The following is a 22,530-nucleotide window of genomic DNA, read 5'->3' on the forward strand; positions in this document are numbered from 1 at the left end:
GGGCCTGCCCGCTGTCTGAGCGCCAGGCTGGGAGGCCGGGCCATCTTGCAAGCGGGCCTCCCTGGGGGTGGGGGGGGCAGGTGTGAAATGCCTTTTGCCCGGGAGGAGTGAGAAGTGGCCCAAGGCCCCATGGCACTGAACAGAACCAGGATGATCTATGAGCTCGCCCAAGGCTCATGCTGATGGGGATGGGCAAGCTTGGAAAAGAAGGCCTTTCTTGTTCACCAGATGCAACCCTAAAATGTCCATCATGAGAGGGGAAGAGGAGTGCTCAGACAGGGTGAGTCCTAACATACTTCGTTAAACATTTTGCTTCCACAGAAACGCATTCTAAGGAAACTGGACAGATGTCATAGGCATGTGGGGCACTCCTATCCGTGTTCTGCCTACTCGTCTACCAACATGCCAAACCCTGAGAAACACCGAACCAAGCCCGAACCGGAAATGACCCCAAAAAGCAACCACAACAGACTATGTAAATTAACCATAAACGCCTCTTGCAAGGTAGGAGGTTTTGATGCTGGAAGCGGACCCATCCGCTGAGGTGGAGATGCCGGGAAGGATGGCAGCCCACCTCCCATGCAGAGGACCCCTCCTGTGTGCTCCCCGGCAAACCTGCAGGGATTTCTGGACAGTCACCAAACAACTGAAGGATCCCTCCGTCTGTAACTCGAGGTGCTTCCCTTGATGACCAAGCCGAACTTTCCAGGCCAGCCCCAGGTCCATTTCAGAACCCACGGAGAGAAGGCGGTGAGTCTCCGCACCCCCCCCAACCCATCGTGCTTGCTTTCTTCCCAAATCCCTGCTCTTGGCTTTTGACCGGAGTGAACCATCAACCGATAATGTCTGTCTGTCACTCGCTCGCTTGTGGACACTTAAACTTTTGTGCGGAGAACTTTCTGTGTCCCAGTTGGTTGAGGGTTGATTTTGTTTTGTTGTTTTGGATCCATGGAACTAAGTGGAAGAAACACTGCTACATGCAGCATACACGAATCTCACAGTTCGCTGAGCGAAGGAAGCCTAGCGGGAAAGAGTATGGACGGCAGGGATCCACTGACGCCAAGTTCCCACAGGGGCCAAAGGGATCTATGGTGTTAGAAGTCAGAATGGTATCCCCTTTTGGAAAGGAGGGAGACAGTGATGCTGGAGAGAGAAAACCGGGGTGTGGGGGAGGCCCCGGGCCTTTTATGTCTTCACCAGACGAGAGTTACGTGAGTGTGTACCTGTTATGATAATTCATCTGATAGACATGCGTGATGAATGCACTTTTCCGTATATGTATATCAAACTTCCTTAAAAAAATAATCTCGGGCGCCTGGGTGGCTCAGTGGGTTAAGCCGCTGCCTTTGGCTCAGGTCACGATCTCAGGGTCCTGGGATCGAGTCCCATATCGGGCTCTCTGCTCAGCAGGGAGCCTGCTTCCCTCTCTCTCTCTCTCTGCCTGCCTCTCTCTCCATCTACTTGTGATCTCTCTCTGTCAAATAAATAAATAAAATCTTAAAAATAATAATAATCATCATCTTATTTTAGCAACGAATTCTGGAGCTAATGGGAAACATGGAAACTGTAAGTAATCAGAGCGCGTTGCTGCTTTTCTTTCCGAGGGAAGAACACACAGGCTGCACGACACACACACATGCAGTCAGGCACGTGGGTGCATGTATGCTCGCGGTTTTTCCAGAAAGACTCTGCTCCCGTAGGTACCCCTGGCTTCCGACACCGGGTGCGGCGGCAGCTGCGGGGCGTGGCGTCAGGCTCTCCTCCTTTCTGTGCTCCCAGTTTCCCTGGGCTTTCGGTGCCATCCACATGCCGAGGGCTCTCAACTATTTACAGTCTCCCCTGGTTATCATCCCGACTTGAAGTCCTACAGGGGTCTTGAAATGACCGTGTGAAATTTCCCTCCAAAACGGACCTCTCCCTCTCCCGTCTCACAACCTGCCGTGCGGGCCACCTGCTTAGATGCTCAGCCAAGAGTCCTCTCTGACTTCCTTCCTTCCCTAATGCCCCAGAGCGGCAAACCCTGTTAGCTCTAGTTTCCCATACACCCAGAATCTGACCGCCCCCTACCCAGCATGCCAGGGCCGACGCCACTATCTAGCCGGGACAACCACGGTCAGCTCTCCACCTGCCCTCCCACACTTGTCCCCGTCCCTGTGATGGGACATTTCACCCCCGCAACCCCGCCTAGAAAACTTATCCCTCTGATGATCTACCTCTTCCCCCGGTCCCTGCTTCTCATTATGCCATTAATGCATTTACTCATTTACACATCGTCGTCCCCATTAGACACAAGGCTCCAGGGAGCCGAGAGGGAACGTACCTGCCGCTGGAGGGCAGTGGACAAGGGAGGGGGAGGCTGAGGGCTGGTCTCAGAGGAGAGATGGGCAGTCTTTACACCCAAAGCCACTGAGTCCCAGAAATGGAAAATAAAAAGCAGCCAATCTGGCCGACATGAGAGGACATACCCTTTTCCTGATCAGGGAGGCTGGTGGTGAATTTGGGAGTGTCGGGCTCCTGGGGCCGGGAGGGGCCAGGGCTGGAGCTCCAGGATAGCAAGCTCCCCTGGGCGCTGCCGTGGTTGCTCTCCAGTCGAAGGACCCAGTGATCAGAGAAGGTAGAGCTGGTGGAACCTGTGGGGTAAACACAGGGAGGAGGCTGGACGCTGCCCCACCTGGTTGCGGTTTGGAGGACCCTGCGTGGCTGGACCCCCACCCCCGAGCCCTGGGACTGCAGAACCAGAGCAGAAGGACATAAACAAATGTCAGAACCAGAAGAGAGCCCCCTTAACAGCTCTGCCGTGTGACCAAGCTGGAAATGTAGGGAAAGGCATTCAGGCACAGAGGTCAGGGCATGAACGGGTCCTGAAAGGCTGTCCCTCCCCTTACTTTGGTCACCGACTCTGGTTGTCTACATAAGTTGTGTTTTCATTCATTCTGTCTCCTGAAAAAGGTAGGCAGACTTCCTTGGATTCAGGCCTCTGGGGGCGTCGGTAGTTTAATTTGACCTTCTGATGATTATTAGGAAGAAAATATGAGTATTTTTTTTTAAAAAGCTCTCTCATTCCAAAGATAAGGATAGGACTGTGAGTGAGATGAATCACCTAAGGAGGTCAACTCTGACCTCTTTTTTTCTCCCTCCAGACAGCCAAGTTGAGGCTGTTTAACGAACATGGCACTGGGTACAGTGAAGGCGCTAAGTTTATTATCGAGGCCCCGAGTCCCTCACAACCACCCTGCCCTTCCTAACAGGAACACAAGTGTGTGCACAAGTGAAATTAAAGTCTGGCTCGAGGGGCGCCTGGAAGGCTCCGTTGGTAGAGCGTCTGACTCTGGGTTTCAGCTTGGGTCACGCTCTCAGGGTCGTGAGCTGGGGCCTGCATCGGGCTCTGCACTCAGTGCAGGGGTCTGCTTGGTACTCCCTCCTGCCTCTCCCACTTGTGCTCTGTCTCTGGCTCGAAAAACAGAAAAATAAATCTTTTAAGAAAAAAAAAAATTAAAGTCTGGCTCAAGAGAGACAGGGAAACTGAAACCCCCAAACCGCCAAGAGGCACCTGCTACCTGATATTGTTCCTTATGAATGGGACACTGGCCTGTCATGCCCAAATCTCTGTGCTGCAGGAGGAGCTCCCCATGCCAGATCCCATGCGTCCTCCCTGTCCTGGTCATCATTCGGCCAAGTACCTTTCTAGCTCCCCTCTCCTTCCTGAGCAGTAAATACCTACCTCTCAGGGAGCTGCTGGCTGACCAGAGAGGGATGCTGTTCCGTTTCTGATAGAACAGGATGTAAGCCCCTCTGCTGTTAACCTCGTCCTCTGGGAGCGATTCCACCGTGCTGTCGTCATAACTGTACCACTGGCCATCCAGAGAGTTCCGGCAGTAGGCTGCAAAGGTCCAAAACCCCAAGTGCCAATTACTGGCATCCCCCGACCCCACCAACAAAAAACAAAACAAAAACAAAAACAAACCAAACCAGAAAGGTATTTCAGATAAGCAGAGCTGAAAAATCGACATGTTTGTAACTGAATGAGAAAAATCGGTCCATTTTTGACCAGAGATAAATTCTGTGGACTCAGAAAAATCCATCTGTCACGCTCCCTGATGCTGACTGAGATAAGCGTGCCGTGACTTGAAGATGAATCCTTACGCTGCAGCCCTCGCTAAGGCAAAAATCTCCAACAATAGGGAGCCCTAAATCATGGAGCCAGACAATAATGTCAATGTTCACACGGGTCCTCGGGGAGTTTTGAAATGCATTACCTGTGTCAGTATGCAAAAAAAAAACCAAACTCATTTGGGATTATGGTACGCCCCCTTCCTGCCTAAAACCCGAAAATAAAAACAAACCATTTAGGAAAAAGCCCATCAATAGGATTCTCGCCACCTTCTCAACAATTACAAAATATTCTCCTTTCCCTCCATGTCTCAGCGAATGAGCCAGAACCCACTAAAGCGGAGTCAGCCCACTTTTCTGTAATGAGCCACAAAGCAAACAGCTCAGGCTTTACAGGTCAAGTATGACCCCAGATGGTCCCTGACACAGATTCTCCTTTGTTGTTGTTGTTTATATCACCTTTTAAAATGTAAAGACCTTTTTTAACTCATGGGCTATGCAGACACAGGTGGTGGACTGGATCTGGCCCATGGGCCACAGGTGGTTGAACCCTGTGCTACTCCCAAACCAGGTACGTAGGGGCTCGCCTTTGCCCTTCCCTTCCCTTCCCCCACCCCCTGTCCAAAAGCCAGTCTCACTGATCCTACTTGCAAAATGCATCTTAAATACCCTGACTGTCCCCTCCTGAGTCCCAGCCAACACCATCTCTCATTGGAGCCCTAGCAACTGGGATTCTAACTCCCATCCTTAATCCCTTCTACCTGGTTTTCATCGAGGACAGCTACGCAAACTAGATCATGTCTTCAGGCCTCTGCCTAAAGCCTCTTACTGGCTTCCCGATACCTTTTGAAAAAAAAACCCGAACTCTCACCCATGGCCTACATGCGGCGTCTACTTCTCCAGACTCATCTGTGTCCCTCAGTCCTGGGTCACTAGACGTCAGCCACAACAGGCTTGCACCATTTTGTAAACACATCAAACTCCGCCCCAGGGCCTTTGCACATACTATTACCGCTTCCCATCATGGTCCTCCTCCCCTTATCCACCTCCCTAGTTCCCTGAGCTCTGGGCCTGTAGGCGCCCTCCTCAGAGAGGCCTTATCTCCATCACAGACACGGTCAGTCAAACACCCTCTGTAATGCCAGGCAGGCAAAGAGCCAAAGCGACAAGCGTCTTTTCACTGGGTCTGCAGTTAGACTGCAGTGCCATGAGGGCAGCACTCCTGTCACTCATCATGGAAGCTCCAGTGCCACTCACAGAGCCTGCATTGAAGGGGAACTTGCGTGTGTACCCCCAATCCCCAAACCTTAACCGCCCAACACCCCGTTCTGTGACAGGTGCCTGGCATGTGACCAGGGGTCCGTGTGGGCCCAGGACCTGCGGGAGCTCGGCATTCTGGGAGACCTCTTCCCGGGGGCAGCTGCAAGCTCGGCCCCGGTCAGGACGTGTGACCATGGCGGCCACGAGCCGAGAGGCAAGGCTCACCTGTGTAATGCCCACCTTGCAGACTGCCGTGGTGGTTGCAGACGGCGTACAGGTCGTACAGGAAGTCCAGCGGGTAGCCGGCAGGCAGGCCGGCCGGCTGCTTCCAGGGGGGCCAGGAGCCCGTCCCCGGCGGGGGGCCGGTGCCTCTCTGCGCCACGTGCGGAGCCATGTTGAGGCCGGATAGCGGAAACTGGACCAGCGTGGACAGCTTGTTCCTCCTCTCACCCACTTGACAGAACCTCTTGAGGTGGATGATGAGGATGTCGGGCAGGGTCCACAGGCTCAGCTTCACCATGCCCTGCTGCAGCGCCTGGCAGTGCGGGCACTTCCACGCGTCGTCCTGGGCCAGCTGGAAAGGAAGCCACGGGGACGGTGAGTGCCCCCTTCCGGTCCGTGAGTGTCCCCTTCCGGCCTGTGGCGCCGTGGCCCACCCACAGTCCCAGCCGCGCCACCTGCTCCTCCTTGGTGTAGAACTGGAAACACTCGTCCAGGGTGCAGCTGTGCTGCTGGTGGGCCTGCTGCTGCCGCCACACACTGTCCGCGTCCTGGACCCGCTCCTCCTGGAGGCTCCCGAACAGGCTGCAAGCAGTGGGGACCACTGGCATCAGGGGGAGGCCCCTCGCGCTCTCCACCCCCTCCCATCTCCTGGAGGGACCCCACAGGAGGATAGTCATGAACACCTGCTGGGCTGACCCGTGTGCTTTTTTCAGAATATGGCCACATGCACTCGGGGGGTGACAGGCATGGCCAGGCTGAGAGGGCCTGAGCATGCAGACTTGCACCAGGTGGCCTGGGTTCGAATCCCACCCTGAGCTGTGGGACACTGAGCAACCGCATCCCCGCTCTGTGTCTCGGTTCACGCATCTGGGAACCATGCATTACGGCGGGGCCGACATCACACACGTGTTCGCTGCTGTCACCACCGCTGCTCCTCACACCGCCCAGCATGGTCATGACCGCGGCCACTAGCGGTGTTTCACTACAGATGCTGGTCATGAGGGTCTCCCAGAAGCTGGGACCGCAGGGCGTCAATGCCTTCAGGCTAGTCAAGGGAGTGGGGCACAGCCAGATTTATCTGTGGCCGCAGGGCCTGTGATCCGTCCGCCCCCCCACCCCCCCATGGGCGCCCCATTCTTGCACTCACCGTTCCTTGGTACAGCTGTCCCACTCCACGGCCAGCTTGACATGGGGAGGGCCTCCCGGCCTCCTGAGGTGCAGAGCCCTGAGAGGAGAGAACACGGAGCCAGTCAGAAAGCTCCGGGCTTCCTTCCCCAGCTATGGGGGGATGTCCCAAGCCCAGGACGGATGTCCCAAACTCAAGTGACCAATCGGAGTGTGAACCGGGGCCAGGGCACACACACACGTGACCACAAGGGCCTTGGCCTGGGGAAGGCCTTCTTCCTTAAGTGTGGCCCACCTTCCGTGGCTTCTCAAACTTCCTGTGGCCAAAGACCTGTTTGTTGGTCTGTTTCTAAACCGTTACAGGCAGATCCTTCGGTAGAATACAACAAAAATAATGGGGGGACAAAATAAAAGTTCAATTGAAAAAATTATCATAGAGAATGCAAAATGATTATACATTTGTCATTATTTTCAATGGCCCTGACCTATTGCCTTAACCCACCTAAGTGTTTCTTCTCCAGTTCTGTCATGGGCCGGGGACAATCAGCGGACAGGCAGGCATCAGTCTGTGGAATTTACTTTGAAGCCAGAATGCTGCAAGGGGGGGCCCTCTCTCAGAGCCCCCACAAACCCCTGTGCTCCCTTCTCCCCTCGGATCCAAGCAGGATGAGCCAACACTTCTCCAGCTTCCCTAACTCCGTAAAGCGGGTCCTGAGCAAAGAGGGTGTGGACAGCACACATGGCACAGAACCTTTGGGCTTACGCCCTACCCTGAGGGTTCCTGGTTTTTACAAAGGGAGGGGTCCTTCCTCACTAGGATCCTGACTCCCATTCAGATTCTGACGCCCGTTCCAATGTGTGGCTTCGGTCAATACCATTAAGCAACCAACTCAATTCCAGCATCATCTACCCAAAGTCAGCATCAGACCCCACAGGTGAAGGGCTCCGTCCTACAGCAGGACTGCCCCCTCCCAGTGTAGACACCACCTGCAAGTCGGGGTTGTCATCTGGACATTCTGATGTGTGGGCCGCAGCTGGGAGTCTCCAGGGCCCCCTCCTCGGGTTTGATAAATTTGCCAGAGCAGGTCACAGACCTCAGAGGAACATTTCACTTACTAGATCACTGGCTCATTGTGGAAGGCTGTAACTCAGGACAGGTACAGCCGATGAAGACAGGCAGAGGGTGACGTGTGTGGGAGGGCTGCAGGGTTTCGATGCCCTTTCTGGGCCACCACTGGCCCTCCCAGCCCCTCTGTGTGCTCACCCACCTGGCAGCTCCCCAAACTGGCCCTTCTGGGTGTTTAGGGAGGCTTCCTCACGTCAGCACAGTTGATTAATCATTGGCCGCTAGAAGTGAATTTGGTCTCCAGCCCCTCCCCATCCCGAGGCCTCTGGGTGGGAAGGAGAGTTCCAATCTTCAATCACAGGGTTAGTTCCCCTGGCAACCTGGCCCCATCCTCAGGTTCTTTCCAAAAATGATCTCATCATTAGTGTAAACTTGGGTGTGGTCGAAAGGGGCATGTGAGTGAGAATAAGACACCTTTATCACTGATCACAGAAAGCATTACAAGGGTCTTACGAGCTCTCCGCGACAAGACCGAAGACATATTTCTTATGATAAATCAGAGTATCATGCCTGTATTAAGGGTTCACTCAGCTTCAGCTGGCCCAGCCAGAAAGTCAGAGATGTTTACTGGCAGCTTTGTGTCAGTGGGGAAAATGACCAGAAGTACTCGACAGTTTACAGAGAAAAACCGGCCCCAGGTACTCTGCAGCCTATGTGCATAGCCTGACAGAGCCGAGACAGGTGGAAAGCCGTGGCAGTGGGGGATGGGGGCGTGGGGGGCACTGGCGTTACCCCTCAATCACAGACATAGTGTTCTACAGCTTGAGCCCAAGACTCCGTGGCAGAATTCTCCCCACCCCCAGATGGCACATTCTGGCTGAATTCGGCAACATGAGCTCATGGAAGGAATTTGGGTCTCTCTACCAGACTGAAATGGGTTCACATTCAGGCTGGGCCATTAGCTATGTAAGTCGGAGCAAGTTAGGGATGCCCAGGAGGCTCTGTGGGTTAAGCGTCTGCCTTCTGCTCAGGTCATGATCTCGGGGTCCTGGGATTGAGTCCCGCATGGGACCCCCTGCTCAGTGGGGAGCTTGCTTCCCCCTCTCCTTCTGGCCCATCCCTCTGCTTGTGCTCTCTCTAATAAATGAATAAAAATCTTAAAAAAAAAAAAAGTATGAGCAGGTTAACTGATCTCTGAGAACCTCAGTGTCCCCTCATCTTCAAGGTGGCCATTGCAGCATCTCTGTAGACTTAAGGGTCGAGAGCACAGAATGTGTCCAAGGATCTAACAACCAGGAGGCAAGGAACCAAGAGCAGATACGATAGTCAATGTATGGATACAGAACTTCTAAGGACCCCGGTCAAATACAAGGACACCGGTTGTCTTACCCCCTCTTACCTGTCCACTGCCCAGTGGCAGAGGGGATGGCTGTCCTGTGGGGATAAGTAGCCACAGCCCAGAGAAAGCCCCACAACCCGGACAGAGAACAGAGATCCCGGGTTCTGAGGAGACATCAAACAGAGCAAATAAGTCAGCACCGCGTAGACTGCACTGAGACGCTCAAGGGCAAAATAAATTACCCAAAACCCGTCACCCTTTTTGTTGATAGCCTATTTTGAGTATTCCCTTAAAAATTAGTATTCAGTGGGGCACCTGGGGGGCTCAGTCATGAAGCATCTGCCTTCGGCTCATATCATGATCCCAGCATCCTGGGATCGAGCCCCTCATAGGGTTCCCTGCTCGGCAGGAAGCCTGCTTTCCCTCTCCCGTTCCCCCTTACTTGTGTTCCCTCTCTCGCTGTGTCTCTCTTTGTCAAATAAATTAATAAAATCTTTTAAAAAATTAGTATTCAAAACCTGCAGATATAAAGGTCCTTTTTAAAATTTTTATTATAATTTTTTTAAAAGATGCGCACCATAGGGGTGCCTGGGTGTCTCAGTCGGTTAAGCATCTGACTCTTGATTTCGGCTCAGGTTGTGATCTCAGCATCATGGGATCGAGCCCTGCTTTGGGTTTTGCATTCAGCGTGGAGCCTGCTTGAGATTCTCTCTCTCTCTTCCTCCCTCGGCCCCTCCCCCCTCTAAAAAAAAAAAAAGGTACGCACTGTACCTTGTAACACTTGTAACATAGCAATCTAACACTGTCTAACATATTAAATTTTCCCAAACGAGGAACAGTGTTTTTAAATCCTGACGTTTAATTGGAGATGCTGGCACAGTCAATGGAAAAAACCACTCCGTTCAGTAACGATCCTTTACCTGACTTAAAGAGGATTATCATCATCACCCAATGGCCAAAACAAGGCAAGGATCTAAAAGCAAGCCAGTGTCTATTTTACACCCCAAATGCTTAAGGAGTATTTATATACTTCAAAATAAGCCACATAAAGAAATACTGCCTACATTTTCAAAGATGCATGTTTTTTAAAATATTCTAACGTTTTTGAAGTTGAAGGGAGCCTTAAGTGGCATTACTGACACGAGTCAAAACGTGGAAACAACCCACGTGTCCATTGACAGATGGATAAACACAACAGGGTCTACACACACAGTTAATATTATATGGCCTTAAAAAGGAAATTCAGACACGTGTCCCAGCATGTGCTGACCTCGGAAATACCCTGGACCAGACACAGAAGGACAAACACCATATGATTCTGCTTCATGAGATACCAAGACCGGGCAAATTCCTAGGGACAGAAAGTGGGATGGGGTGACCAGAGGCTAAGGGCTAGGGGATAGGGAGTTGTTAAATGGCACAGAGTTTTGGTAGGAATGCTGAAAATTTGGGGTAAAGATACAGTGATAGTTTTACAACATCGTGACTGTAACTAACGCACACTTACCAATGGCTAAAATCAATGTCGTGTATATTTTACCACCATTAAAAATAATCGATGGAGGGGCGCCTGGGTGGCTCAGTGGGTTAAAGCCTCTGCCTTCAGCTCAGGTCATGATCTCAGAGTCCTAGGGTTCTGGGATCGAGCCCCACATGGGGCTCTCAGCTCAGCGGGGAGCCTGCTTCCTCCTCTCTCTCTCTGCCTGCTTCTCTGCCTACTTGTGATCTCTCTCTCTGTTAAATAAATAAATAAAATCTTTAAAAAAAATAATCGATGCAATCTTTAAGTAAATACAGTCCTTTTTTTTTCTTTTTAAAGATTTATTTATTTATTTGAGAGAGAAAGCGTGCGAGTGCATGGCGGGGAGGGACAGAAGAAAATCCCAAATAGACTCCCACGTGGGGCTCGGAGATCTCACAACCCTGAGATCACAGACCTCAGCCAAAACCAAGAGTTGGACGCTTAGCCTGCTATGCCATCCAGGTGCCTCGCAAATACATTCTTAAAATGGTCACTGATGAGCTTAGCTTTAATCAGAAAAACAATGAAATTTCCTTCCAAATTCTGACAGTGATCAAAGGCAGACACATCAGTACTTACAAAGCACGGGTGAGCTATAGGTTGAATTCAGACAGGGGAGGAGGTGAGAGAGAGGGTACTGGAATTCCAGGAAAGAGCGACAGTGTGTGGGCATGACCTAACACGCCCCCAGACAGCCTTGACCTCCTCCTCCCGGCAGCTCCTGTGTGCGAGGAGCAAGGGGACACTGGTAAGGTCCATGCCCGCCTGGACCATAACCTCATTCCAGTTGACCTACAGCCTTAACAAAGGCAAAGGCAATCGCAGGAAGCAAGCTGTCTCCAGAGGCTTTGATCCATGGGTGGCCCGGGAAGGGTGTACTTCCCTAAGGAGACTGTTTCTTAAATCTAGGTATGGTGAGGTTTGGCCATGGGACTGGGGGTGCTCTTATTCCTAATTGAGCCTTGCTGTTTGGAGAGCAACATGACCCACACAATCAAGGCACGGCAGAGAGCCTGCTTCTTCCTCTCTCTCTGCCTGCCTCTCTGCCTACTTGTGATCTCTGCCTGTCAAATAAATAAATAAATAATCTTTAAAACAAAACAAAACAAAACAAAAAACAACAACAACAACAAAAAAACAAATTCAGTGTGTCCAGCAAACTGGTCATTTTTGGAAGACGTTCTCCTGTCTTCCATCCCCAGCTAGGAAAATTCATTTTAGAACCTTCACTCCTTTTCCTCTCTCGAGCTCCAGGTTGAGAATTCTGAATGCATTCAATGATGACCACACCTAGCCAGGATCTTCTAAGGAATGAAAGCCTTATGGGTGAAGTGCGTGGGCTATCCTAGGAACCCCACCACCGTTTAGAACACCCTTCTCCCACAGAAAATCAGGCCCACCCCCACAGTGACCAAAGAGTCTGCAGAAAGGCACCCATACTCCGTGGGAGGTGGCCTCTGTTATTCTCCTGGCCCCACGGATTGCCTGATGGGTTTCTGCAAACCCCAGAGAGGTGCAGAGGCAGATGTACATGTGTGACAAGGTGGACGACAAGGACGGCCAAGTTCACCTAACAGTGGTTTCATCCACTTGCAAAGATCAGGAGGACAAGGCTGGCAGAGGCCTGGAGCTATTATTAGAAGATATTCTGACCTATTTAGAGGGAAGTGAGAGGCTCTAATTTGGGCACCACAGCAAAAAAATCCTTCAGAGATACAGGCTGGTACAAACGTAGAGAAAGTCTTTGACAAAATGTTATTTCGAGTACCTCCTGAATCAAATGTATGGTCTTCCCCCAGCAGGAAGGAGCATGAATTATGAAGAAATCACCTCTGAGAAGTTCTCACGTAGAGAAGCAAAATTCTGAGGCTCCTGACCTGTCCCCCCACAAAATGTCAACATCTTCTGAACCACAGGAATGGTTTCTGATACCCTGGGGGCCAAAGGGAATGGTTTTAGTGTGTGTTGGGTTTACCTGTTAACTACCTACCTGGGAATAAATAAAGGAGTAAGGCAATAAAAGGTGTTTTGCCTTGAGTTTTTAATCTTTAAAAAAAAAAAAAAAAAAAGGAAAAAACCAAACACTGGACAAAATTAGTTTAACATCTAGATGTTCTCATTTAGACATAAACACCCATTTTCATTTTCCACAGAGGTGAGGCCTCAAGTCCCCTGAAATTCTGGATGCAAACGTGTAAGTTACAGTTTACTGTAATTCACTATGCTCCAGGAAAAACCACAGGTAAGCCATAAATGTAGAAAATGGAGAAGAACTATGTCAATGCTATCCCAGTGGTGTTTTTAAAGATTTAACGAGAAAAGGGCTCTGCCCATGAAAGGCATTGTGATGGTGCGAAGAGTAAAAGCACAGGCCATGGAATGGTCACCTCCTTGCCCAAGATCAAAGCTGTTTTATCCAGCAGTGTAAACACCCTCTTTAAAAGCAAATGCCCGTCTAGCCTGAGCTCCTCCTAGATCCCTACCCCTTCTCCGTCCCCCACGATGCACACTGACCTGGATCGGGGCCTCACTCTTCATGACATAGCGGACCTTACTGAGAATGCACTGCTGCAGCTGGAGCCAGGAAATGGCTCTGTCTTCCCTCAGCAGGAAAGGTGGCCCGAACCTGAACAAGTGAAGGGATCAGGTTAGCTCAGCGAAGGAAAGACCAACACGGCTCAACAGAGACACTTCTCCACTGAGTACGAGCTGAGCACAAGCACGGTTCGAGGCTGCCCATCAGAGAACCTCGCTGCAGCAGGACACGCCACGGCATACAGAAAGGTCCAGAAATACAAAGCCAAAGAGAGACGTGGCGGTGGAAACGGATGGCTGCCAACGATCGGCCAGCTGGGAGACTCTCTCCCCCACAACAGGGTCAGAGGACACCAGAGCCAGAGGGAAGCGAGGCAGGGAGAGATTAATCCAGAGGCAAGCCGGTCCAGCAGACATCCTGATGGTTTTGTGCACCAGGTTTTGTGCACCAGGACCCAAGCGTTCACAGTGAGCCCAGAGCACCCAGATCGCCAGATATGGCTGTGGCCACAGTCCTGGCTAAGCCACGGGCACTGCCGAGAGAAATCACCCACCAGAATGTCCTGTGGCTGCACCACGCAAGGTTGTACGAAGACCCGATAGGCTAAGAATGTTGAATAAACTTGGCAAAGTCAGCACAAACCCAAGCTGTTAGGGTCTGGAGCAGAAAAGGGGCTGTGCTGCCTGTGGGGGGTTTACTCCCCTCATCCTCTACGGACAGGCGTTCACATCACTGCCCATCTTTTCATTGTAGCAGTGCCCGCTGATGGCGGAAGCCCTGCGTTCCTGCACATACACCTTTGGGCGCACACGACAGCTCGTTTCTTTGGGATATATTTCCAGGAGTGGAAATTCAAGCTCAAAGCTGGCCATGCCCTAGAAAAACCACACCCACATACCAGTGAGGCAGGTGCCCCTTTCTCTTAACACTTGCCCAGAAGGAGCCTTATCACGTTTCAAAACTCTCTCACCGTGATCCGAAAGGTGACCAGCCTCTTGCTGTTACCGTGAGAATTTCTTCTGCTACGCACAAAGCTGGATATTTTAGCCCTATGCTTGTGTTTCTTTCGTGAGTTGGCGTGAATCTCCGTGCTTCGTTTTACTAAGAGTATCTCTCTCCCTGATTGCCAAGCGGAGTTTTTATACCGTGGATTGTGCGCCCTCTGCCTGTCACGTGACATAAATACATTTTCTTGTTTGTGCTTAAAATATTCAGTGTCTAAAACGTTAGCCTTTTCCTTTCCAGCTCCTGCCTGCCTTAGGCATTAAAATAGTCCTCTCAGGGGCGTCTGGGTGGCTCAGTGGGTTAAAGCCTCTGCTTTCCACTCAGGTCATGATCCCAGCGTCCTGGGATCGAGTCCCGCATCAGGCTCTCTGCTCAGCAGGGAGCCTGCTTTCCTTCCTCTCTCTGCCTGCCTCTCTGCCTACTTGTGACCTCTGTCTGTCCAATAAATAAATAAAATCTTTGAAAAAAAAAAATAGTCCTCTCAGCCCAAAAGACATAAATACTTCCCTACATTATCTGTAAGTCATTTTACGGTTTCCTTTTAATCAATCTAGAATTTAATCATGTGAACGTATGGCAGAAGTAAAAAATGGATTATATTAAAAAAAATCAATTTGCCCACCTTATATACTACATAATTCATTTACTCTTTAGTAATGTGAAATGTACCATTTTTATCACATAATACCCAAATGTACTTCAGCCTATTACATTCCATTGATTTAAGTATATATTCTTCCAACTATACTACAATTTTTTTTGGCTTCAAATTTTTTTCTTATGTATATAGCCTACATCATTAATTTTTTTAATAATCGAAATGTTATTCTGGTTTAATAAAGCAACCTCTCTCCCTTCCTCCTCTCTCCTTCGCCCAGTATTTTATCAATGTCCTTATGAGTTTATTATTCGAGATGAATTTCACAAACATTTTATCAGTACAGACATCTTTGATCGGAGTTAGAGCTTTCAAGCGTCTTATCTGAGCTAGCAATGAAAGCGACCCGGTCTTGTCTGTTACGTAACCACACCTGGACCTTTTCACTACTTTGATCATTTCCCAGTTCTTGGCTCTCTGGATAGACCACGATATAATCTGAAGACAGTGGTCATTTTCTCTCTCTTCTTACAGCCAGTTTTTTTCTCTCGTCTTACTGCACCGCCCAGGCCTCACAATATCATGCAAAATGATAGCAGTGGGAGCCATAATTATTCCAGAAATTAACAGCAAAGTCTCTGATGCTTAATGGTGAAGGGTGACGTCTGCCATCTATTGATTAGAAAGTCCCCTACTCCTCCTGCATTAATCTTGAGAACAGATGTTTGATTTTATCAGATTAGAATTATTCTAGACGGGCTCCCAAGCATGTGTCTGCACAGCCCAGACATCATGTGAGAAGAAGATCAGGTTCTACATACCTGCTGGCCTGCTGGCCTGACCCCACCAAGTTACAGAAGAGGACTAGCACCTTGTTCTCGCTATGGATGGGCAGGGAGGACCGCAGACCATCTCGGGCTGCCAAGCGCGGGGAGACCGCGAGACCAGACGGATGAGCTAGAGAGAGAGAATTATGTTCATAGACTTAAAAGATATTAAGCTACGTGCGGCACTTGTGCCTTCTGGTACCTGGTACACGACGATTATACACGAGGTAGTGAATCTGCCATTGCGTTCAGCCGGTAATAGTAAAACGTGGGCAGGGATGTTAATTAAGGCTTCTCAAAGTCGATCCGAGAAATACTCCAAAATGATCTGGGTTGCTTTTATGCCTCAATCAGAGAGCCACAAGTGGGCTCCGGCTTCCTCAGCCCACAGAAGTACAGAGAGAAGGTCAGAACATTTATCCTTGAGGATGTGACAGAATTAGACTCTCCTCAATTTCCAGTTGTCCTGAAAATCAGACTTTTCAAGCACAGGTGTGTGACCTTTGATTGAACTTGAAATGAGGGTCTTTTCATTGAGCTATCACATAACTGGATCCAGGGAAGGTCCTGCTGCAGATTCCAGGCCCAGGGGGTTCCCTGGTGACTCAGAGCAAGCACAGACACCTGGTTCCCACAGCCCACACCAAGGCTGGCTGAAGACACAGACCCAGGTACAGGATTCTTGTGGGCTATAAGGCAACACTGGTGGAGGGTCCTCCAAATACGGGCCTTCTTGACCAGCAAATTAGGCCAGAAGGTATATGAACTGCAATCGAAGACTGTCAGTCCAAACTTCAGGAAGTGGGATGTTACCAAAAGTCATTTCATAACCTTTTTGGCCATCTGCTGTTTCAATTTGTAAACATTGGACTTCAAGCACAGACCTTGAACTACAAGAGTCCTGAAGACAAAGATCACCCTGAATAGTGGTTCTTATTCTCAAAGCGTGGCCTCGGGACCAGCAATAGCATCCCCTGGGAACTTGTTACATGTGCAAATTCTCAGGTCCCACCCCAGACCTACTGAACCAGAAACTCAGTGTGTCGGACCCAGGACTCTGCCTTAACAAGCTTCCAACATGATTCTGATATTCACCAAGGTTTTGAGAACTCCTGACTGATTGAATAATTTTTAAATCATCAACCATCTATACAGCAAACATCAGAGAAACTAAGCCTGGCAGGTCCAAGTACCAAAATGAAACGTCTTATGCCTCGGCACACAGGCATGTAACTCTCAAACGTGTAACTCATACTATCCAAATAAAATTATGTGAGGCACCACCGTACCTGAAAGCAACTCCTGGCCAGATGGTGGGGGTGCATGGAAGGCGTACACATTGTCTCCCTCTGAAATGGTATTCAGGTCCTCTTCATCAAAGAAAGACCGCTGGAATCCACTGGGACACAGTTCAACCAAGATCACCTGGAACGAGGAGGATCATTTTCCTTCTTGATTTCTCAAAGGGAACTTAAGCAAGAAATCTAAAACTGACTGAGAGTCTCTTTTACCCTTTCTTCCCTTCAAAGTGAGAAACACTACTTATTAGTCGTAATAGAACAGTGGAGGTATGACAATAAGACTGACCACAGACTATCTCAATGGCAACAACAGAATCTCGGACTGATTTGGGAAGGGGTGTGGGAAGACAATGGGGGGCAGGGGTGTTAAATCTCAAATGTATACCCAGCTAAACTATCATGCAACCAATAAAACAAAAATAAAGCTCTCTGGATACCCAGCTAAACTATCCTGCAAGCAGTAAAAATAAAATAAAGATCTCTTCAAATTATAAGTTTAAAGTGTTTACCATTCACAGATCTCTACTGAAAGAACTCCTAAATAGTTCTGCCAACTTTTTCCACATCATGGCATATGCAGAACATATTTTTATGGAATGCTGAGGTAAGCAGGAGAAGCTGCTCTTATAGCAGAGAAGACAGGTGACCATCTTAAGGGTCCTGTCACCTCGAGGGCTAAAGGGATCAACATCTCAAAGCACCTAAGCCACTCAAGGAAATTCTCTGGGAAATTCTCTTGTAAGAGATACATTTCAGGGTTAAAAAAAAAAAAACTGAATCCAAAAACAAAAACAAAACAAAAACACTTGAGTTGTAAGAAGAAATGATGAGCCAAAGAAAATGGTAAACATTGGTAAAAGTAAACACACACTGACTATATAAATCTATAATAATCTGTACTAGTACTACAACCAGGCAGAAAGGGCAGGAGGGATTAAAATACTGGGAAATAATATCCATCCACAATAATACTCAAAAAGGTGGAAGGGAGATTTGGGTACATCAAGATCCTTGCGTTGTTTCCGAAAATTAACGTATGACTTTGCTAATTCTGCATGTTGGCATTTTCAGGATAACCACTAAATGACCATAAAAATAGATTCTATATGTCCCCAAACCAGAAGAGACAAAATAAAAATTGCTCAACAGAAAAGCAGCAGTGAAGGAGAGGGAAAGGAAACAAAGAAAAAGCAGGGTAAACAGAAAGTATAAAATAAAGAGGATATAAATAAATCCAAATATATTCAAGACCATAGATAATGGAAGAGGAATAACCCTGCCAATTAAAATACCAAAACAGATTGTAAGTTACTATCAAAATGCCCACATGTGCACTTAGGAACCCCTAAGTGAGTCCTACTTCCCTGCACAAACACATCACACTTTGCAAATTCTTGACAATTCACTGACTCTTGTAATTATTCAAACTCAATGCCCCATCCTCCTTTTGGTATTTTTTTTAACTGCCATTTCTTCCCCAAGACTCTCACCCCATCCTCTTCTCTCTCTCTCTCTCTCTCTCAATATATCCCTGTAAGCACTTTGAGTTCACTGAGAAAGCGACACACTTTTCCCCCTACTTGCATCCTCCTAAACACAGTGACAAAATCAGAGGCACTGACTGGGTTGGGGGCAGGAAGGAGCCTGCAGAGTGAGTAATCACGGTGGTTACGTAGATGGACACACACGCAGAAATTCAACAAACTATAACCTTAAGGTGTGTGCTCTTTATTGTATGTGTTTTGAAGGCTACAAAAAAATTTTTTTTTAATTTGCTCAAAATGCCATGAGGTCGTCAGGGAAGTGTAAAACTGCATTTTCTAGTTAAAGACACAGGGGAGCAGTTGCTTGCTTCATCCAAGGTCAGAAAACAGAAGAGCCCTATTCCAAACCCTTCCCATTAGCCACATGGCTGCTGACCACCATCACCTCCACTCTGCCCTTGTGTGGGGGCCCCTGTTATGAGTTCTGCCCTCAAAGTCACAGTAAATGCAACTTCTTTACCAAGACTCCTTCAAAAAAAAAAAAAAAGTACTCAGGAGCCCCTCATGTTTCATTTCCGGCCCCTTCAGTATCCTGGTTTATAGTCTCAGGGTGAAAATACATAGTTCAGGTTCTGAAATCACACCATCTCCATCAAATCCTGGTCAGCACTGACCAGCTCTGTGACCCTGGGAGGGTCCCTCAACCTCTCAGTGTCTCCTCTCTCGCTCACTGATCAAAGGAGGATAATTGTGTCAACTGTACAAGGTGGTCATGAGGATTGAAATGGCTACAAATACCAAGGTCCCAAAATGGCGCCCAGCACTTGGGAAGCACTACTGAGTGCGCAGCGTCGTGGGGATCACTAGGATTGTGACCATCATCCCAGTCTTCATCCTTTTCTGGTGATTCCGTGTAAATGCAGGGAGAGGTCAGGGCTCAGTCATCAAGGCACCAGGGGTGACCAATCAAACAGAAACTCATGAGTCAGGAGGAGTCACCCAGGAACCAGAAATTAGTCTAAACAGCGCTAGACAGCTGGCCCAGTTAGCGTTCCATCATTTGGTGACCAGGCCCCCGTGCCATTCCGTCACACCTCATCCGCAGGGACACCGCCTTCCTCTGCAACCATCTTCCTCAGGGCCGCCACTGTGCTGAGGATGGGCACGGCCAGGCCAACACGCAGGAACCGCTGGCTCTTAGAGGGGAAGACCAAGGTGACGCTCAAGAATCTGGAAAATAGGAAGGCGTCCACATCCTTAAAGGACGGCCATGAACTGCCAAAGCCATTGGCATTGGGGTCAAGTCCAACAGTTGGGCTGGTCTCCACTCCCCGGTTGGGTCACTGTACTTTAGGTATACTGTCACCAGGTGGCAGCAGAGAGTCAAATCGCCAAAGGGTCTCTGCTCAGTATCGTTTCCGTAGTTAGAAATAAAAGGTACCTGATTTAAGAATCACAGTACAGACCTGTGATCTCAAGGTTCTGTTTGTTAAATACATCACGGTGTGCACAAACGAACTTGGAAATTTAAGATGTAAAAGGGTCAGGCTTCCACTATGGCTCGACACTACTGATGATGTCCTTATTGAAATTCCCCTTGGTAACAGGACTCAGTCTGTCCCTTCTCCCCCCGCCCCCTCCACACATACTTTCTGGAATCTCTAGTTCTATGTGGTATTGTCCCCACCAGCACACAGGGGCTCCCTCCTCCAGCTCCTGCTTCTCCTCTCCTTCCTGCAACACTGGTCAGTTCACACAGCTCACAGCCACAGCTGGGGCTGGAATCCCGGGCAGTCTAGCCCCCGAGTCAGTGGTCCCAACCCCTGTCCTGTGCTGCACGAGGCCAAGAATCTTAGAAATGCCGCCATCTCAACACCAGCGCGGGACTCGGCAAACTTCCATGACACTGACAATGGCCAGATGCCTTAACGGCCTTAAGACCCAGGCTTCTGGAATGCCTGCCCCGAGTGCCTCTTACGCTTATAAAGCCGAGCCCACCATGCCTCTTACCAGACCTGACTACACTCCTCTTTTCTGTTTTTCTCCTCCCCTTCCACACCCGCTTCCCTTTTTTATTTGCTCCTTAAAGAAACCTTTTCCCTGAACCTTCACGAAAGGCAAAAAGGACGTGGAAACAAAGCCAGGAAAAGCAGGTGGCAACAGATTTTTTTTTTTGCAGATTTGCCCCTGGTTCTGCCCAGAGGCCCCGACTGGCCCATGCCTGCTTCTAAGTGACCCAGAGACGGAAGCCAGGCCATGGCGTGACAGACAAGCTGCAGATCATTCTTTTGGGGGCTCAGGAAGGGACACAGTAACCTTTCACTTGGTCACACCGGGCCACCGGACATCGCCAGCTTTCTAAGGCTGGTTTCTGCAGATGTGCTGGCTGAGATGCGCGAGAGACAGAACGGCAGGTGCCAGGCCAGAAGGTACCCAGGGAGGACGAAGGGCGGGAGTCAAGTTCGCCGCTTGTGATGGCCACGTACCTCGTCTGGCGTAGAGGGATGGGCAGTGACACACACAGGAAGGGGTCGAAGGTGTTGCTCTGTTTCAAGCAGTGGGGACAGGTCAAGGAAGATCTGTGAGGGCAAAAGATAAGAGTTTCATGGTGAACGGCACCCACTCAGTTCGGCAGAGCCTCAAACAGTTAAGTATAAAATTGCTGTGTGATCCAGCCATCCCCCTCCCAGATACATACCCAAAAAGAGTTGAAAACAGGGATTTCTACAAACGCTTGCCCACAGATTTCGGAGTAGCGCTAGTCACGAGAATCAAAGGGCGGACACAACCCAAATTCCCATCAGGGTAACCAGATAAATCCAGAAGCGGTAGAGCCACAGAGACAGAGAGCAGATCGGTGGCTGCCGGCAGGAGAGCAGAAGGCAGGGCTTAACAGGTACTGGGTTCTCTCTTGCAGTGATCAAAATGGTCAGGAACTAGACAGAGGTGCTGGTTGCACAATAATGTAATGTCCGTGCCATAAAACTCTATGCTTTACAATGGCTAACTTGGGGCGCCTGGGTGGCTCAGTTGGCTAAGCGACTGCCTTTAGTTCAGGTCACAATCCTGGAGTCCTGGGATTGAGTCCCACATCGGGCTCCCCACTCGGCAGGGAGTCTGCTTCCCCCACTGACCTCTCTCCTCTCATGCTCTCTTTCTTTCAAATAAATAAATAAAATCTTTTAAAATAATAATAATAAATAATAAAATGGCTAACTTTACGTCAGGTGACTTTGACCTCAATTTTTTAAAAAAGGTTGATTCCCGCATGGCAGTGGAAGGCGAGCGAAAACCCCTCGAGGCAGAATCAGCAAGCTGACCTGCACGCCAGAAGGGATGTTAGGCCCATGCCTTCTCCTGGTTCTCAGCCTCACTGGGCTCCAGAATCACAGAGGGAGCTTCTCTAAAAATGCAGATATCTCAGCCGGCCTCCCATAGAGGCTGTTCCAAGCAGGGGCGGGGGAGGGGAGCCTCCCCGGGCGATACCTGTGCTCAGCCAGGAGGCAGAACCACCGATGGGCGTCCACCATCCTCGCTGTACCAGTGAAGCAGCCAAGGCTGGAGAAAAGCAGCTAATATGGAAACAGCGTTCGCTGAGAACTGGGCATTCTTCTGACCGCTGTGCTTGTATCAACTCACTTTCTGCCCATAACCCCCAGTATTAGCCCCGTTTTGCAGACAAGAAGAGTGAGGCACAGAGAAGTTAAGCACCTCTCCCAAGGACCACACAGTTCTTAAGTGGCAAAGCCAGGCTCAGGTTCCGGAGTGCAAGCTCACCGCGGTCCCCCTCCAGTCCTTAGTATAAACAGATGAGGCATGGACCGATTCAGAGCAGGAAGACACAGTTGACTTATATCCTTTGAACTTTCACACTTAATACTCCCTTACTTAAGAGCATGAAACCCTGAGGTTCTCCGGTGCTGACAAAGGCGATCCTAAGCGAGCCGGGCAGAACCACTCAGCAACCCGGGGATGAGTTACCAACCATCCATGACTTTAGAAAACCGAGTATTAGACCTGAGTGTTTCATGTCCAATAACTTGCGGCTTCTGGTAAATTTCCCAATGGGAGAACCACGGTGATCTTTTGGTAAAAACAGTGCATCAGACACCGAGCTCCAGGCGCTAGGGGGACC

The 22,530-nt window shown here is 49.6% G+C and overlaps 1 protein-coding gene across 2 annotated transcripts in view; it reads right to left on the minus strand.

Moving 5' to 3' along the window:
- The window catches only part of USP43 (ubiquitin specific peptidase 43), a 51,692-nt gene that overhangs the window by 9,714 nt on the left and 19,448 nt on the right, over window positions 1–22,530 (minus strand). Inside the window, exons 4-14 of one of the 2 annotated variants that reach the window (XM_059379407.1) lie at window positions 20,882–20,974; window positions 19,490–19,625; window positions 16,900–17,035; window positions 15,605–15,740; window positions 13,159–13,270; window positions 9,183–9,286; window positions 6,740–6,817; window positions 6,048–6,174; window positions 5,611–5,944; window positions 3,722–3,880; window positions 2,466–2,630 (exon numbers count right to left, since the gene is read on the minus strand). In XM_059379407.1, the coding sequence (XP_059235390.1) occupies window positions 2,466–2,630; window positions 3,722–3,880; window positions 5,611–5,944; window positions 6,048–6,174; window positions 6,740–6,817; window positions 9,183–9,286; window positions 13,159–13,270; window positions 15,605–15,740; window positions 16,900–17,035; window positions 19,490–19,625; window positions 20,882–20,974 (1,580 nt within the window). Of the gene's footprint in view, window positions 1–2,465; window positions 2,631–3,721; window positions 3,881–5,595; window positions 5,945–6,047; window positions 6,175–6,739; window positions 6,818–9,182; window positions 9,287–13,158; window positions 13,271–15,604; window positions 15,741–16,899; window positions 17,036–19,489; window positions 19,626–20,881; window positions 20,975–22,530 lie in introns of both variants that reach the window. The other variant, XM_059379406.1, reaches the window with a different exon arrangement.

Source organism: Mustela nigripes, chromosome 16 (assembly GCF_022355385.1).
Source record: "Mustela nigripes isolate SB6536 chromosome 16, MUSNIG.SB6536, whole genome shotgun sequence".
In the NCBI taxonomy this organism is placed as follows: Eukaryota; Metazoa; Chordata; class Mammalia; order Carnivora; family Mustelidae; genus Mustela; species Mustela nigripes.